The sequence below is a fragment of the Cyrtonyx montezumae genome, unplaced genomic scaffold (assembly GCF_038088225.1).
Source record: "Cyrtonyx montezumae isolate F1298 unplaced genomic scaffold, pur_monq_1.0 scaffold_8, whole genome shotgun sequence".
NCBI classification, from domain to species: Eukaryota; Metazoa; Chordata; class Aves; order Galliformes; family Odontophoridae; genus Cyrtonyx; species Cyrtonyx montezumae.
The window spans coordinates 49797562-49815221 of NW_027072089.1; the positions used below are offsets into that span (position 1 = coordinate 49797562).

At 42.0% G+C, this 17660-nt stretch overlaps 1 protein-coding gene across 2 annotated transcripts in view; it reads right to left on the reverse strand.

The window, feature by feature from the left end:
• Positions 1 to 5831, reverse strand: part of PTPN2 (protein tyrosine phosphatase non-receptor type 2) — a 30178-nt gene extending 24347 nt beyond the window's left edge. The window contains exons 1-2 of one of the 2 annotated variants that reach the window (XM_065753564.1): positions 5737 to 5807; positions 3611 to 3701 (exon numbers count right to left, since the gene is read on the reverse strand). In XM_065753564.1, the coding sequence (XP_065609636.1) occupies positions 3611 to 3701; positions 5737 to 5805 (160 nt within the window). In that variant the 5' untranslated portion in view covers positions 5806 to 5807. Of the gene's footprint in view, positions 1 to 3610; positions 3702 to 5736 lie in introns of both variants that reach the window. The other variant, XM_065753563.1, reaches the window with a different exon arrangement.
• Positions 5832 to 17660: the final 11829 nt, after the last annotated feature.

Consider the following 17660-nt stretch of genomic DNA (forward strand, 5'->3'; position numbering starts at 1 on the left):
TCACAGCCCTCTGTCACCGGATGTACACTCACAACTTTCAGACAAATGGTTTCAGATGGAGCCTCAAGGAAAGGAAGGCAAAGCGGCTTTCCCCACCTTGACACTAGTGGGGCAGTGAGTGCCACCATGATACATCAGCAAAGGCCCAGATCAAAACTGGAATGTATTCACACCAAAATACATAGGTCACTCCGGAAGTAATGCTTTACGTATTTCCATGGAAACTACAACAAAGAGCCCCATAACTCTATTTACTAGAGCTATAAAACACTGTTTTTCAACAGTCATCTCCTTTAGCTGTGCATTTTCACCAGCCACAAACACGAGCCTGCATGCCACGCTTATAAAAATCTGCACCATCAACAACATAGTTCAAATGTTGGCTAGATCTGAAGCACTCAGACTCTATAATCTTTGAAGGTCCCTTCCAAATGAACTCTTCTCAAGTTTAGACCAGTATGTGCCAGGATATTCCCCTGTTCCCCAAACCCAAAGTAAGAAATATCTCCAAAAGCAACACACCAAGTTTATTTATAACATGCTTCTGGTAACAACATGTCCTATAGAATCATTAGATAACAACATGAAAAACCATTAATTTCAGCTTCTAAGATGGACAGCAAGAACTGGAGTAGGCTTATTTTGGACAGAAACTCTGGGCATAAACTTGCAACACAGGACAAAAAGGGAACATTTTGCCATGATAAATAATCAGTGCTAAGTGCAAAACCATACACATTGGCTCCAACTCTGTTCCTTGTAAAGAACAATACTCTTCACTTGCCTCTCTCCTTGGCATATGTTCTACAAAACTGTGAGCCTACAGCTGAAAGATCCAACACAAAGTCTACTCACAGCCTCCTGAAGAAAACAAAGAGAAATCACTACCTTTAAAGATTCTCCAACAGCAACACGATCTGTTTGGTGAAAATGTTCGGATGACCTAAGAAAATGGGCTACACACCACGTTACAAATGAGGGCTAAAGATAAAACTGACTTGTGTCATCCCTCACCTACCCTCCAAAAACAGGAGGAAAGAAAGATATCCTAACAGCTTTACCTGAGGGGAATTTGCTTCCTGCCTCTAAACCTGGGAACACAGTAGGAAGATCTCTAAAGGATTTTACAGTCAACCTGAGACACTAGACTCATTTGATAAGAACTAAAGATAAGATTTAGAAGGAAAGTATTAAGTCTTAGAGTTCCAATAAAGGTATCAATAAAGAATAATAGCCCCGCAAGTTATTTTCCTCTGAACAATGTTTTCTGAGAAATGGTTTCATCTGTCGGGAAATGACTGGCTGTCAAACCAAACCTATTTCAGATTAACTTCCTGTTTCAATACTGCTACACAGCCAAGATATTCCTCTCCCTGTTCTAGACCCATACCAGACAGCATGACCACTGTTTTTTGGGCTACATAATCACTCCTGAGGGCATTTCTCCAACTAAAATTTTTTACACACTGTAGCTCTTTAGGAAGGAAAGTGACACTAACAAAAATATTTTTGAAGCATGAGATGATATAAAACTCACTCAGTTGTAATGGGCAAACAAGTGGCCTTATACAGCCAACTGCAATCGTCTGTAACCTAGGAAGGTACATGATATACAAACTAGTCTCAGTGTGCATGCTCTGTGTATTGTAGTTGAAGTGGAGCAAACCAACCCAAAGCATCTTTCCCATAACACAGAACAATCTCTGCATTTCCTCTTACAGACACGCCATCTCAGATTTTAGACTGGCTTGTTCGCTGTATAGACTAACAAATCATTTTCTCTTGGCTATGGAGAAATAGAACATTTAAATCAAATTATGTCTTATGTTTTACAGTGTATTTAATTAGCATAGGAATAATTCCTAGTTCTGAAGGTCTTCAGGTATCAGAGGTGCAGCTTCTACCCCAGCTGCTTTGAAGTTTTAGGTACCAAAATGTTAGAAAGTCATTTATCACCTATTCTCTTCCAGGTCTCTCTCTCCTCCTAATTCCCACCACTGTCACAGAAACAGTTATGAGTCATGTTAGAAAACACACATATAAAATGCAACAGTATTTAGCACAAAGACTGTGCTGCCCTGTTCTCACACAGCCTTGCAACTGGCACCCAGTCTTGGCAGTTCAGTTAAAAGCTTCTTTCTCTCATGCATGGTAAAAACTGATACATGCTTTCTAAAGCTTAATGTCACTGACTGTCAACTAGCACATCACTACTTCTAAGCCCTCCTGAACTCAGATACAACTTCAAGACTAGGTTTATTTAATTGTCCCTTTGCTGTTACATTGGCCCCATTGTTTACTACAGTTGTATCATTTCCTCTAGGATAATGGAGGATTTCAGGGCAGAAATGTTCATTATTGCGAAAGACAAATCATGACTAAGGAAGATTTTGATTAAAAAACAACTAACTCACAACCATACAGGAGACAAATATATGGCAATCATCTAAGATACAATTGCAGGAATTCCAGATGCTATTGAAATAAAGGAAATTTCTGCCATCTCAGAAACACAGAAAAATAACATACTTTAAAGATAAGCTGCCATTCTCTCTGATGCAATAAAGGGCAAAAAAGTGGGTACAAATTCAGTTACAAAAGCTGCAGATGACAGATACAGGAACAGACTTGGGGTCTCAGGGGTTCAAAACCAATTTCCTGCCTTCTCTTAAAACCTGTCTCAATTTAGGTATGAAACAGAAAGTGAATGAAATGCAATCCACTTTATCACAGGTAAGAAGCTAATGCTGCGCTCTAACATGACCGTAAACCTGAGACATGAGGTCTCAGGTTGACCTGCATAGGTTAACTAAGGTCTAGCAGGGTTAACTTGGGTCCTGAGTGCATTCTGCTGGGCACACAACAGAAGCTGGTAAGCCTCAACCAACCTGAGGCACCATCTTCAGAGCTGCACATTTCTCAGATAGGATGGTGCTGGGAAATGCCACACAGACGCAGCGAAGGAGGTCTGTGGTGAACTCTATTCAATTTCATGATGGCACAGTATTTAAACTCAGCACGAAGCCAAAGTGGATCTGTTTGGTAGGAATACACCATGCATGTCAACATCCCGTCAGCTGCCTAATAATCAGCGTGCAGCACTGCTGTCTGAACAGCATGACTCACTTCGAGACCCTCTGTGCGTAATTTTGAGAAGTGCTATGCACATGCTGTCACCACAACTTTCAACTGGAAACAAGGAGTTCAGTACTTCTCCAAAACATACAATAAGTGTTCATGTCAGGTTCTCAACCAAAGAGCCCCAGTACAGCAGCAACCCTTCAAAACTTCTAGATCCAGAAAATATGGGCTTATGAGAGATACTGATGCTCTGGGAAACCTAGTACAAAACAACGTGCAAAATTTAACCTGTTTAAACTTCAATATCTTATAGAAAAATTAAATCTGTATTCATTTTTAACCCCTAGTCCTTTTAAAATGATATACGGTATCTTTCTCTAGCTATAATCATTTATCATTCATCTTTCGCTCACGTGTCTTATTGTAAGGATTCTGGGTTAAAGTTCCTAAAGTAAATGTAAAAAATATTCCACATGCTTCAGTAGCAAACTGAAAAATAAACTGCAGTAAATACAGAAAAGATACTTACATGGACTAACATCTCTGTATCTGTTTCGATTTCTGTTTTCTGGATATTTTGCAACTCTATGAGGGTAGTCACTGGATTTATGTCGAATTTCCTTAGAAAGACAAAAATACAGTTCACTTACATAGAACGGTGGCTGCATCTTATAACAAGGCTTTCAAGCAGTTACTTAATTGCAGTTATTAATACCATTATTAACTTCTAAAACAACTTTTATTACAGCTAATACTATTTTCACTGAGAAAACAAGCCACTCTTGGCCATGCTCTTCCCATTTAGATGTCTTTATACTTGGCTAACACACGCACAGTTTGTTAAGTAACTGACATAGCAGAAACAAAGTGTGTGTGTGTGGGGGGGGGGGGGGGGTGGGAAGGTATTTCTTACACGTGCAGTTTAACTGAGATTTGCATTTCACTTCCCAGAAAAAAAAAATAAGAGTCAGAACTAAAAGCAGTATAAAGCTAGCTCCCTTACAGCAGCTGGCAGCGTAAGCACCACAAAGGAAACTGAACTAGTTAGCTGCAGCCATGACATCATTAATAGACACAAAATTGTTACAGGTCTTTTGACAGTTCATCTTGAGCAGCCATAATTAAACATGAGCCTGGATGAGAAAACAGCTCTAGAATCCCAAGTGTCACCTTTTATCAATACCAAACCAAAATCACTACACAGGCATTAACACAAACCCTTCCACAATCTGCATTTGAAAGAACTTTAAAATGGAGTATGACTGAGTGTGTTATTGCAAATACAGGCTTTCCTTTTTGTTTTAAAGCTTATTGCCTTCACTAAGAAAGCCTTTTCCACAACATACCTTCAAAGTAGAAAACACAGATTTACAAGTGTGAAAACACAGATAACATGCTACTGATGAGCAGCTTCTAACAGACCAAGCCACGTCCTTATATCCCTATACTCAGCTGACATGCAGCAATACTACATTAAAAGGTTTCTTTTATTCGGATGAAACTGCTATATGATATGAGTCTATCCTAAAGCAGCACTTATACTTCCCTTCACAACTAAGTATTATTGGATTTTGTCTGAGCTTCACTAAAACAGCTGTTTTCTCAAGCTCATTAATCAGCTGAGATACTCTCATACAACAAACGCAGTGAAATAGGACTTTAGAAACCTAACAGATATGCTGTGACTTACGCACAACAATGACCTGTGAAAAACCCCAGCTACAATATGGAGCAGCAACTGTCAAGCACCAGCACTCCATGTACCGCTATGTAAACCACTCAATCTGCTACACAACTGAATTTTGATTCTGGTGCAGCTTGTGTTCTCTTCTACTTTACATGCCTTACAGCCTTCTGGAGCGCCTTCACATCCAACAAATAAAAGGCAAGCATACAAAACCAAATTCCCCTAAATGCAGGGTGGGTTTTTTTTTTATTATTACTGTTATTATCCCATAATAGGGAGCAATATATTTGGCTTTAAAAAGCATGTTGGGAGGAAATTCTCCACTCAGAGGTTGTGAGGTGCTGGCACAGCTGCCCACAGAAGCTGTGGTGCCCCATCCCTGGAGGCACTCCAGGCCGGGTTGGATGGGGCCCTGTGCAGCCGAGCCGGGGCAGCTCTGCCCACAGCACGGGGCGGGGGCTGCGTGGGCTCGGAGCTTCCTCCCCACTCAAACCGTTCTGCGTTTCCATGCTCATTTATCTGCGGAAAAAAAGCCTGCTTGAATTCAGGAAAGCGAACACTGCGATGCTTTTCCCCACGTGTGAGTGCATCGTAACACGCAGCCCGCCACAGTGAAGAGCTCAGGCACTGCCCGTAAGCCCGCACAGACAGCCCCGCGCCGCCTCAGCCCGACCCACGCTCCTCAGCCGCCGCACATGCGCGGTCGCTGCTGGCATGCACGCCGCCGGCCGGCGCGCAAGCGCAGTGGCCCCGGCCCCAGCGTAACGCCTGCGCGCCGCCCCTCCGCACCCCTCCGGCAAAGGAAAAGCGAAGTGCCCCCCCGGAGCATGCGCGCCGCCCGCCTGCAGCTTCACAGCGCGCACCTGAAAGCGAGCCCGCGCCCCTGTCACTTCCGCTCCGCGCCGTGCGGAGCGCAACGATAATGGGCACCGACGGATCGCGGCCCTTCCCCGCTCCCCTCCGCTCACCAGATAGCGTGCCTGCCAGTCGTTCGTGGCGTCGATCTCCTGGAACTCCCGCTCGATGGCGGCGGACATGGCGGCGGAACGACCGACCGCCCGCCCGCCCGCCCGCGCAGCTCCTGTGCGCTACCCGCCCCGCCGCCGCCGCCGCGCGCGCACATACGCTCGCAGCGGCTCCCGCGACGGCCGGGCGCATGCGTAGCCCCAGCCCCAGCCCCGCCCCGCGAGGGCTGCCGAGGCCACGCCCCCGGGGACCAGAAGGAGGAGTAAGCACCTGGGGGGCGGAGCTCCGCCCGCAGGTGGCCTCGAGGCGGGCGGGCGGCGGCGCTTCTTTATGACGTCAGCGCGGAGGTCGGCCGTGAGCGGACACCAAAGCGGGGCCACGGCGGCTTCTCCGCGACGCCGCCCCCTGGTGGCTACCCCGCCGTGCCAGTTAGCCCCGCCCACCGGTGCTAGCCCCGCCCCCGTCCCGGCGGCGGACTGCGTGGCCTGAGGAGCCGGCGAGAAGTGGGGTGGGCGTGTTGGTTGTGCTCTTCTTGTTGTGCAAGGAGGCTTTTAATGGGTCTAATTGAGGCCCAGGCTGGGAGGCTCTCCGGTGTGTCCGTGGGCAGGTGGTCCGTGCAATAAGTAAGTCATTATGTTTCTGATTTAGGTGTATGGAGATGAGTCTGCCTATCCTCAGTGTAATGATTAATTAAAATATATATATATTCGAATTCATGTTGCAGTAGACACATGGTATTTGTCGCCTCGTGAAAGTGTGACCTTGCAGGGTTGAGCAGGCAGGTAGACACCATGTGCCAAGTAGCACATGTTAAGTCTTCATTAGACTCTGGGTATGAACTGCGCTGTGTTTGCAGTACTTGTTATTAAAGCAGAACGTCCTTTCTCCACTCAGCAGAGCTGACTCTGCACAGGCATTGCAGAATTACAGCATATCCTAAGTTAGAAGAGATCAAGTCCAACTCCCAGCTCCACACAGTGCCACCCAAAAATCAGATCACACGTCTGAGGACACTGTCCAGATGCTTCCTAAACTGCATGCCCACCGCCCCGTGGAGCAGCACTGTCCCTAACCCCCAGCCGCCCCTCCCCTGACACAGCTCCATGCCGTTCCCTCGGGCCCTGTCGCTGTCACACAGAGCAGAGCTCAGCGCTGCCCCTCCGCTCCCTGGGAGAGCTGCAGCCGCCATCAGGCCTCCCCTCAGCTCCTCTGCTCTTTAAGCACATCCAGGGACCACAGCTGCTCCTCATAAGTTTTCCCCCTCTAGACTCTTCTCCATATTTGTAGACGTCCTTTGGACACTCTCTAATACTTTCATGTCCTTTGAATACTGCCCAGTGACGTGGTGCTTCCTCTTTGTTCTAGTGCAAAGGCCAGGAAGGCTTGGAGGCCACTCCCTGTGGAGTGTGAGATGTCCTGCCTGTCTCCAAGGACAGGCCTACTAGCAGGAACACTGTGTGTATCAGCTGAGTAGGCTACTGAGACATTGGTATATTTTGAAAAGAATGCAGGAGAAATGTGGTTTTGTTAAGTAAATATAGATAACATGTGTTTTGTTCTTCTAACTAGCAGCTGTAGTGCACATTAGAAGCTTGTATTTGTCTTGTGATATTTGGGGAACTACATCCCCAGATTTCCATTGGGAAAGCAATGTAATTGTATTACTGGGGGACGGGGCGGGGGGGGGGAGATTGTGGCAGCAGTTATGTTTAGAATCTGTAAGCAAATTGGTGCCTGGAGGCAGCTTATGTAAAAATAAATGTTTATTAATTGCTGTTTAAATATGGCTTAGAACAACAGTAATTGGCAAAACATGGTTTTCTGGAGAAATTGCTATTGTTTGCTCTTTGCTTGTTATATTTTACTGCAGATACTCTGAAAATGTTGTACCAATTCACTGTTTTTCGGGAAATGAGCCCAGTGTAGACCCAGGACTACAGTTACATTGGTCTGTGGAGGAAAACCATATATACAAAAGAAGCCATGAACACTGATTAGAAAACTTGGTCTACTCAGTTGCCAATAATGTACTCCAGCTCCCTACTAGGAGATGAACTGCTATATAAACTCTTAAATACTTGAAATAGCATGAGACATAGGCAAAGCTGGATGATGGAGTTGCTGGAATGTGGTATATTAGTGTTTTCTGTCTGAGCAAGTCATTATTGTTATGTTTCCTCACTAAAATGTCTGATAATTGGAGAAGCCCCTTACTGTGCTGGTGGGCAGATAATCACCCCTAGGTAGCTCATATCCACAGCAGTCCACCTCAAAATTGGTTTTGGTGCTCTTCCTTATCTGCATGAAAACGACCACTGAAGTTAACTCTGAATATTGTTTATTCAGTGACCTTGGACCAACAATTAAGCTTAGTACCACTCCAGAATGGACTAAGTGCTTGTTCCTTCACACGCCCATTTGTTTTTTTGGGTCATTCACTGGAAATTACCCAAGTATCACTTATCGGAAATGATCTGTTCTGTGCTGCTTTTCTGAGAACCATTTTGGATATTAGGAGATGAAGAACAAATTCTTCCCTGAGGTGACTTTATTCACAAATGCACTCCATACCAGCCTTAGCTGCTAAGAAATTAAGCTATAATGTACTTAAGCTCACCACGATGTGAGAGCAGGAGTACATGTAATTCCTGACTTAAAGTTTTATAGCCCACGGCCTAGAAAAGAAAAGGGTACTTTCTTCCCTCAAGAAGAGGATAGAATCTGCAAAGGCTGGGCATTCTTTTGGCATCTGCTGGGGAGAATAAAAAGATGAATAAAATAGTCCAATGGTCAGAATGAAATGAGTTTCATTGATTCTCTGCATGTACAGTGGAACTTTACTATTTCAGGCTTTGGAGGACTGTATTCCTTGTTCAAATGAACACTAAAATTCCTTTTACTGAAAATGTTTGCCAGTTTTCTAGCTATACTATTTATTTACTCTATCTACTCTAAATAGTATGTTGGCATACAACAAAAGAAAACAATACTATGAAAACTTGCATAGCAAAATACAAATCCTTACAGCAGCAGTAGCAGCAGAATCACAAGGGACCCTTAGCAGGTTTGCATTCAGCTAAGGACATCTTAAGGGATCAGTCACAGATCCACAGGCAGTGTCCAATGTCTACCAAAAACGGTTGTGTAGTAACAGGGATGGAAGCTGTAATTATGCTTCGAAGAGAAGGATGACACAGCTATGTGTAGAATAAATGATTGCCCTAACACTATGGTTTGGAGTTCTGTGTAGAAGAAATTCATGGCCAAGGAAGAAAGGAAAAATTAAGGTTTATTTAAGAGGCATGTTTCCTAGTGCAGAGAGTTGTGCCAGTCTGCATGGCACTGGACTACTACAGTGAAGCTCAAGTAACTGAGGAATGTGAAAAGGAAATTGCAGCTGGCAGAAGTGCTGTCACGAGTGAATGGACACTGGTTAGTGGAAAAGGCAGCCAGCCAGGATGTCTGATGGGCAGAGACTTCAGACTGCTGTGGCTTTGTGAAGCAGCCCTTCCAGCAACCAAAACTGGGATGTGCAGCCAGCCACAAAACCTAATGTCTATGAGTCAGTGCATGGGGTGTAGCGTATGGCTACAGGAAGAGGAGAATGGTCAGCTGCCAAGAGAAAGATGACTCCAAGTTATTGTTTATCTATCTTCCTCACAGAAGGGATCTTACTTGCTGGGGCTAGTTTATATGCATTAGTTGTTCTTCTGTCCCTCTTTTCATCCCTAACTACACTGATATTTATCAAAATCATAGTTTGCTGGTAAGGAAGTCTAATGCCATGAGTGTCCAGAGTAGCTTGATGTCATTCCACCTTAAAAGATCATGAAATTACCTTCTGAAAATTTTTATGTGATCTCTGTTTGTGTTAGTTGAACCTCTTGAAACTGCATTTAAATTTAAACCATGGGTTGAAAAGAAAGTGCATTGTCTATCTGCAGAAACAGCCTACAGTCGACATAAAGGTTTCATGCTGCAGGTTTACAGAGACTTGAAAGTGGTGGAAGGCCACCAGCTTATCTGAGTTTAAAATGATTTCCTCCACAAATTGCATAGGGCTGTTCCATGCTTAGACCACTTCTAACCTCACAGTTATTATGTCAAAGCATCTCTTTCTATTTCCATGCAAAGGTTAAAGAGGTGCTTAAAACTGCAGTTTTGGAAAGAGCATTAGGTTGCCCAGCAAGTCTTGAATTCATATTCTTTCCTAATTTTGTCATGATGTTATCATGATCTCCTAACTTGTCTAGCACAAATTCTATATTATAGTGGCTGATTGTGGTAATATATATATTTTCATCTGCGATCAAGCTTATGTCCCAAATTAAGGGCATTCTCTGAATTACAGCTATTTGCTAGGATAAGTTTTTCTAAGAAATGGTGTTGTGGCAAAAGTTTGTACTGAGGAATATCAGTAAATGTTTCTGTTATGAATTTGTATTCTCAATTTTATGTTCCAGTTTGCCTTTGGGTTTCCCAGCATCTGAACATACCAATTATGCCTAATTTTGTGGGTGTAAAAGTTTCCAAATTGTGTTTCCCTCTTTTTTTTTTTAATAGTTTGAAATAAAGTCATAAAAATCTTTCTGGCAACATGATTTAGAATTGTAATCCATTTTTATTTTTTTATGTTATTGCATTAGACCATCTTAAGTCCCAATGACAGGAAAAGGTTTTCTCTTACTGCTACCTGTAATAATTGTTTTTAGAATTTTATTGTTACTGATTTCATAGAAGCTTAAATCCACCATGTGATAATGAGCCTTCAACATAGATTACAATAATTAATTCTGCCTTTCCTGTGCTAGCAGAGATAGGTCTGTGCAAAATTTGTGATGTCTTTGTTCTTAAGTAGGCTTTAATAGATTTGATTTCATACTGTTTCCCGTATAAGCTTGTCCTGCTGAGATAATCAGCAGCCCTGGAGGAGCCAGGTTCCCTGAATCACTGTTTCAATGGCAGGGTTCCCTGGATGTGTGGATAGTTCTGCCTGCTGAAGTATCACTTGATATGTGGTACAGAGTAAGGTGTTCATACTGGTCAGTGCATGGGCACTGAATCTTGTACAGGCTGTGGGATGCTAAGGATTGGCAGAGCTAGTTTTACCTTGCAAGATGGTAATAAAATCATCACATCTCTCTTAGCTTAAAACTAAATCAGAAAGTAAGATAGAAAATAGATTTGCCTGTAAGACAGCAAAGACCTGTGACGAAGTTGTTGACTTCTCAGGCAGTATGACTTCCTAACAAAAGCAAATTAGCGCACATATAATTTATCTTTCCTCTTTACTTTAATACAGTGTTTGTGGCTTGTAACAGTGGCTTTGAAATGATCTGCCAATGTAAGGAGTCTTAAAAAAATCTGTTTGGGGTAACAGATATCTCGCAGTCTCTGAAGTTATGCTGTGTTCTCTTTGGTCCGGGCACTTAAAACCTGTAACTCATCTCTTTATGACATATAAACAGCTGTAACTGCCAAATCAATTTGCTTGTTTTCTCAAAGTAAAGATGAAATGAGTGTAGTGTACCGAAAGAGGGGTCCATAACACAGGTTTTCCAATTGGAATGTTGTCAAAGTTTTTAATTTCTTATTTTGGCCAGTGGCACAGTTCCAGTAGTTCATGTCATGACACTGCAGCACTGCTACTTACTGGAATTCATAACCCAGTACCACACCTTTGCCACACTGCTCGGTATCAAAACAGGTGTATGAAATTCTTTGTCTCTTTTAAATTTTAGATTTTCTTCCCATTCTCTTGTTGCACATGAAGATATATCTCTAGGCATCAAAATACATTCTTTTATTTTTTACAGACTTGTGCTACTATTTTTCAGACCAGTCATCTTTCTTTACTCGGATAGTCTCAATACAGAGAAAGTCACAAAGAAAATTCTTGTTCAGGGTCCTGATAAAAAACATTTTTATTCACCCTTATATAGAAGAAATGTCTTAACAGTGTTAGATCACCCAGAGTCAGATTCCTCTCAAGATTTAAGAATGAAATAATGCATTTACTCAAAAATCATGTGATTGTAGTAATAGAACAATGCTATAAAAATATAAAAAATAAATACTATTTTTAAGATTGTATACGTTTTTATATTTATATTTAACTCATTTTGGAAACTCTATTCACTTGAAATTTTCTTTGCCCGAGGTAGGTGTTCATTTCTTTTCCAGCCCCCACTTAAGCACCAAGCAGGAAAAGTGGACAGCAAGCAAGTGATAAGATTATGTGATGCTCTCATTTCTTGGTCTTGTACAAAGTCTTAAGGAAAATTCTCATTTAATTTCTAGATTTAGCCATTGCAGCTAAATCTGCTGTCAAATGTTCATCGACTGTGTGCAACATTAATGTAGATTTTACACAGTTCTGTCACAGTAAGTGGGATAAATATTGAGTATCATAGGAAAGGAGGGTCCGCTGAAATAAGGCAACGTGCCTCTGCATGATTAACTCTTGGAAGTTTACATCTTTTGACATTAGAATATAGCACAGTTGGGGGAAAATGGAAGTACTACCTCATGTTTATTCATCTTTGTTATTCCAGAAGCAGTAGGTAGGTAAACTCCCTGCCCAAAACACTTCAGTTCAGTGACTCATGTGTGTTTATACTCTGTGAACGATATTCGTCTATATAAATATCTCTGCCTGCTGTCCTCCCACAGAGCACTGCAATGTGCTGTGAATTCCAATTTGAGACGTCTCAAGGACATTCAATAGGCTTGAAAGTTATGCTTAGAACTTGAGGACAGTTTATCAGCCACTCACCAAGGATGCACAGATCTTGAATTATATTTCAGCTTGCTCAGTAGCAGATCTTTTATTTATTTATTTATTTATTTGTGAAATGTTGAATGCATTTTGTCATTTATGTATGTTAGTCATACATTATTTTCTCCACAATGTGGCATGTGAGTTACCTTGGGCAGGAAACAATTACTGGTGATTAGCATCACTTGTGTGTCCTTCACTGAAAAAAGCATTCACCGTTCAGAGCTGTGCGGGTATGCTACAAGTGCCATTATTCCTTAGGCATGATGTGAATAAATGTGTCTCAAAATACTCGAGTGCTCTTTTCAATGTGTTCATATGGTGGATGCTGTCTTAGGTTTGGGCTGTGTTTGTTTTGACATGTGTCTAGAGCTTTCAATTTAAATGGCTGTTGCAGCACAAACGTCCCTTATCCCTGTAAGTCCAACTAACCACATTAATTAGTACAGGTCTGGAGAAAAATAGACTTTAAAATGTGCAGACCTCATTCTTGTGTCACAACAGAGAAGTTTAGAAGCAATTTAATTGAAAATATGTAAACATGAACTATGATCACACAGTTTATGCAACATTAATTTAACATTATGTAAATTCTTTGCAACATCTAATGAAAGGTCCCTTGGATAATTTTCCTTATAGTCATTCTTGTTGGAAATTTCTTCTTGTCATGGCTCTGATCTAACAGCTACTCTGCACTGGGACATGGTGAATAAAGTGGTTGTGGATGAGTATAGCATCACTGTACAGTTCTTTTTTGAAGGAAACACACTCATACAGCTGACTGCCAAGCAGCATATTTGTTGGTGGGAATTTGACCGGAGGGGTGGTGGGGATTGAAGTGTTAAGTGCAGGAAACAAAACATTCTCAAGAGTTCCAGGGAATGGAAACTTAGCTCTTGCAGTCATGTGTCTTCTAGAAGTTATAGTATGGTTCAACTGGAATCCTGTTTGGGTTTTCATTGTGTGTTTTTAATCCAGATGTTTCAAATGCTTTGGAAACAATGAGCTATTATTGTCAGAATAAATTCTTTTTGTTTTTGTTTTTTTTTGGTGAAGGCCAAATGACTGCATTTTAAATCATGAAATAAGTTGTGCATCAATGTCTCACCTACAGGCTTAGATAGGTCTATCTAATTCCAGAGGTTGAATTAAAAGCTTTTTAAAAATATTTTTTGCTTCATCTTCTTTACTTTCTGACATGTCAGAAAAGGGAGGAGTGTTTAGCAGACTTCTAATGAGCCCTTTGGTGTTCTCTGTATGGGGTTCCAAAATGTTTCTGGACAGATCTGTTCAGTATCCTGACTATGAAAAAAAAATGAAAGCATCTTCTAGCAGTTTGAAACCCTTGGTCTTTCACTGCCCTTTCAGTGATATTCCTCCAAGTCTGAAGCTGTCTGTAATCACATGCACTTGCCATGGCTGGGATCCCTGTTAGCACTGGAATGTGTAATAGAATTTGGTCTTCTGATCGTGTCTCTGTAAGCATCTACTTTTAGACATGTGAAAATGGCCCCGAGGATTGTTCTTTTGTTGAAAGTTAAAAGTATGAGGTAGTTCTCGAGATGAACCGTGTGTCTGTTAAAACCATTGCTGCAGAAATCTATTAATGTCCTTGTATATCTTTGTATTTAGGCGGGTGATCTTGTTGGGATTGAGGAATAAGTGTTTTTTCTTTAAATGTTAATTTCAAAAGCTCTTTGGCTTATTATAGTTAAATAGAATTTTAATGAAGCATGGTTGTTATGCTTACCAACAGCAAAAGTACCAATCACGTAACAAGGGTAATGAGCAAGTTTTCTCTGTAGCTCATACTGCATTGATGACATCAGTCTTGCTGACAGAAATCTTTGAAACTGCCTTGTACCACTTCTGCTGCACCAGAAGTTCAGATTTTTACCTGACAAAGATCAGATAGCATACCCTAGGATAAGCCTTTATTATTCTCTTTCCAAAGGGAGAAAAAGATGATTAAAAACATTTACTTATACTGATAGCCAATGCTGATGTTTCCACTTGAACTTTAGATATTCTTTCTTCTACTTTATACGAGAACAGCAAGGCCAGCTGCAGGTGCAGGCAGTATGGGTGCAGGTTGCCTATGGATGCAGAAGTTTGGGCTGCACTCTCTCTTTCCACTGCCAAGGCCTTTTCTTCCAAGGAGAGGAAGGCTGCTTGTTTGAGCTGTTCATGCTATATAAACAACTGATTTCTAGCTCTTGCCAGCAAACTCTCTCATCCTGAATGATTTATACCTTTATTTCTAACGTTATACTGTATTTACACATTTTACACTCACTCTCAGTCAGTATGTGCCATCAGCAGTAGCATGACCCATCTGACTCAGTCCTATCTCTGCCCTTTCCCTTTATGGAAGCAGCTGAGCTTTGAAAGGGGTGGAGGAGATGTAAACAGTATCTAGGCTGCTCTAAGTAAGAAGTGTGGGCGAGGAGAACCTGAATCTAGAGGCTGGAGGGTTGGGAACCAGCAAAGGATGGAGAGAGCCGCTTAATCCTCCTCCCAGTCAACCAAAATCCCACTGAGTCATCTCAACCTGTCTCCGCAATGAATCGTCCTGCACTTCCCTTTTCTGTCTTTCCCTCTCTCTCCTTCATGCACCTCCATCTTCCACAACCAAGATGCACTTTTTATACAGACCCTGACTACTCCAGCTATAAAAAGTGAGCAGATGGCAGATGGAAATTAAGCTAGGCTGGTTTGTGGGACAGCACACACTCTGGGCTCCTGAGGCAGAAAGGGTGTTCGGAGAGAGGGAGACATATGTATGCCAGGGGACTGCCATCAGGAGGGGGAAAGGCAGCATAGTTCAGTTATATGCAGCAGCTTTTGCTGTGCAAAATGGTGAGGTACAGGCCTTAGGAAAGGCAGATTATTTGAGGAGATGGAGAATTAGTGGGATAAGGACCTTCCCTTTGGGAGTTCACCAAATGCAGTCTGACACCCCTGTCCAAGTAATTAAATATTACTGTGGTGCTATGAAATCTCTTTTTAACATAGTGAAAGAGTCATTATATCCCCTACAAGTAAATGCACTGAAGGCTTCCTTAACTCAAAAATAAGCACAAATGTCCGTTCTGTAAGCAACATATTTAATATTGCTTTTAGTATTACATTAGATGTAGTCCACAAAAATTATTTAAGACTGTCAACTGTGTGAGTGATTTGTACATTGTCTCACTTCTGCTTTTTCTCTCCATCCAAACAAAAAACAGACGGGAAAATCATGGCTGCTAAGTTCAGACTTTCCTGTCTTCTCTGTGAGAACTCTCAGGGTTAGCTATTTTACATTTTTACTCCTACAAGCTCTATTTCTATTTCCCATCCTGAGATCACTAGTTTAAAGATAGCTCAGATGTATTTATGTGGTCTGAGATCAACCCTCATATCCATCTGCTATGAATCCTTTACTACCTTCCTAGCTGTCAGTTATGTTGCTTGTCTGGATATTCTTTCAATTTTCCTTTGCATTTCTTTGCATATTCATCTGACTGAGAATAGCTTAAGCCCCTTGCTTATAAAACATCACTTCAGGTTCCTCTTAGCTCACTTGTTTTTGTGCTGCTAAAGCTCTATTTGATCATGACTGGGCAACTGTTTTGCTCAAATGGTATTTCTTAGGCTAATCAAGTACTATTTTGGTTACTGTCTCTTCCAGTACAGTTTTCTTCATTATGTGGTAAATGTGATTTTTGGAGCTGTCATTTATCTTTTTCTTGTTTCTATGTAAGACTTCTTTTTTAGGTAAGCATTAAGTTTTAATTTTAGATTGGGACATCCAATTGATTTCCTATCAGTACTTTGCTTTCTGAATTTGATATGCCTTTCAAAGGCCAATGTATTGTCAGGAAGTAATCTTGGATTCACTCCTAATTTCACCTGGTTAAGATAAAAAGAAATGGAATTTTTTAATCACAAGATTAAAAGGCTATCACAATAACAAGGATTTACATTCAACATAGGTGAGGATAAAACATTTAAACTACATATAGTATTCACTTTATTTACACCTGGGTTAATACAATATGCTAGATGTCAAGACTTCTGTAGTCCTACGTATCTTATGTTCATGTTACAGAATCGCAGAATTGCAGGGCTTGGAAGGGACCTCAAGAGATCATTGAGTCCGACTCCTCTACTAAAGCAGGTTCCCCACAGTAGGTTGCACAGGAAGGTAACCATATGGGTCTTGACTCTCTATAGAAGGAGACTCCACAATCTCTCTGGGCATTCTTTTCCATTGCTCCATCAACCTGACTGTAAAGAAGTTCTACATATTTGTATGGAACTTTCTGTGTTCCAGTTTTAGGCCATTACTCCTTGTCCTGTCACTGCACACCACCAAAAGCCTGGCCTCATCTATTTGCCTCCCACCTCCTTTATATATTTATAAACATTAGTCAGATCCCCTTTTAGTTTTCTTTTCCCCAGGCTGAACAGACCCAGGTTACTCAGCCTTTCCTCATATGGGAGATGCTTCAGGCCCTTCATCATCTTTGTGATCCTCCGCTGGCCTCCTTCTAAGAGATCCCTGTCTTTTTTGTACTGGGGAGCCCAGAGCTGGACACAGTAGTCTAAATGTGGCCTCACCAGGGCAGAGTAGAGGGGGAGGATCACCTCCATTGACCTGCTGGCCATGCTCTTTTCAATGCATCCCAGGATCTCTGTGGCCTTCTTGGCCACCAGGGCATGCTGCTGGTTCACGGCCAACCTGCTGTCTACCAGGACAGCCAGGTCCCTCTCTGCAGAGCTCCTCTCCAGCGGCTCATCCCATAACCTGTACTGATGTATGTGGTCATTCCTCCCTAGGAGCTAGACTACACTTGGTCTTGTTAAACTTTACTCTCCTGTTGAGCCTAACTGTGCAGTCTGTTCAGGTCTTGTTGAATGGCAGCACAGTATTCCAGTGTGTCAGCCACTCCTCTCAGCTTTGTATCATCAGCAAACACCCTGAGGGTGGACTCTCCATTCATCCAGGTTGCTGATGAATCATTGGAAAACCCCTTTTTTTATATAGCACATTACCTTTTATAACCATTTATTTTCTAGAATTTGAAGGCTTCCTGAGGACATTCAATCTGATTTCACAACATTTATTTTACTTACTCTTAACCCAGGAGATGGTCTTGCCGT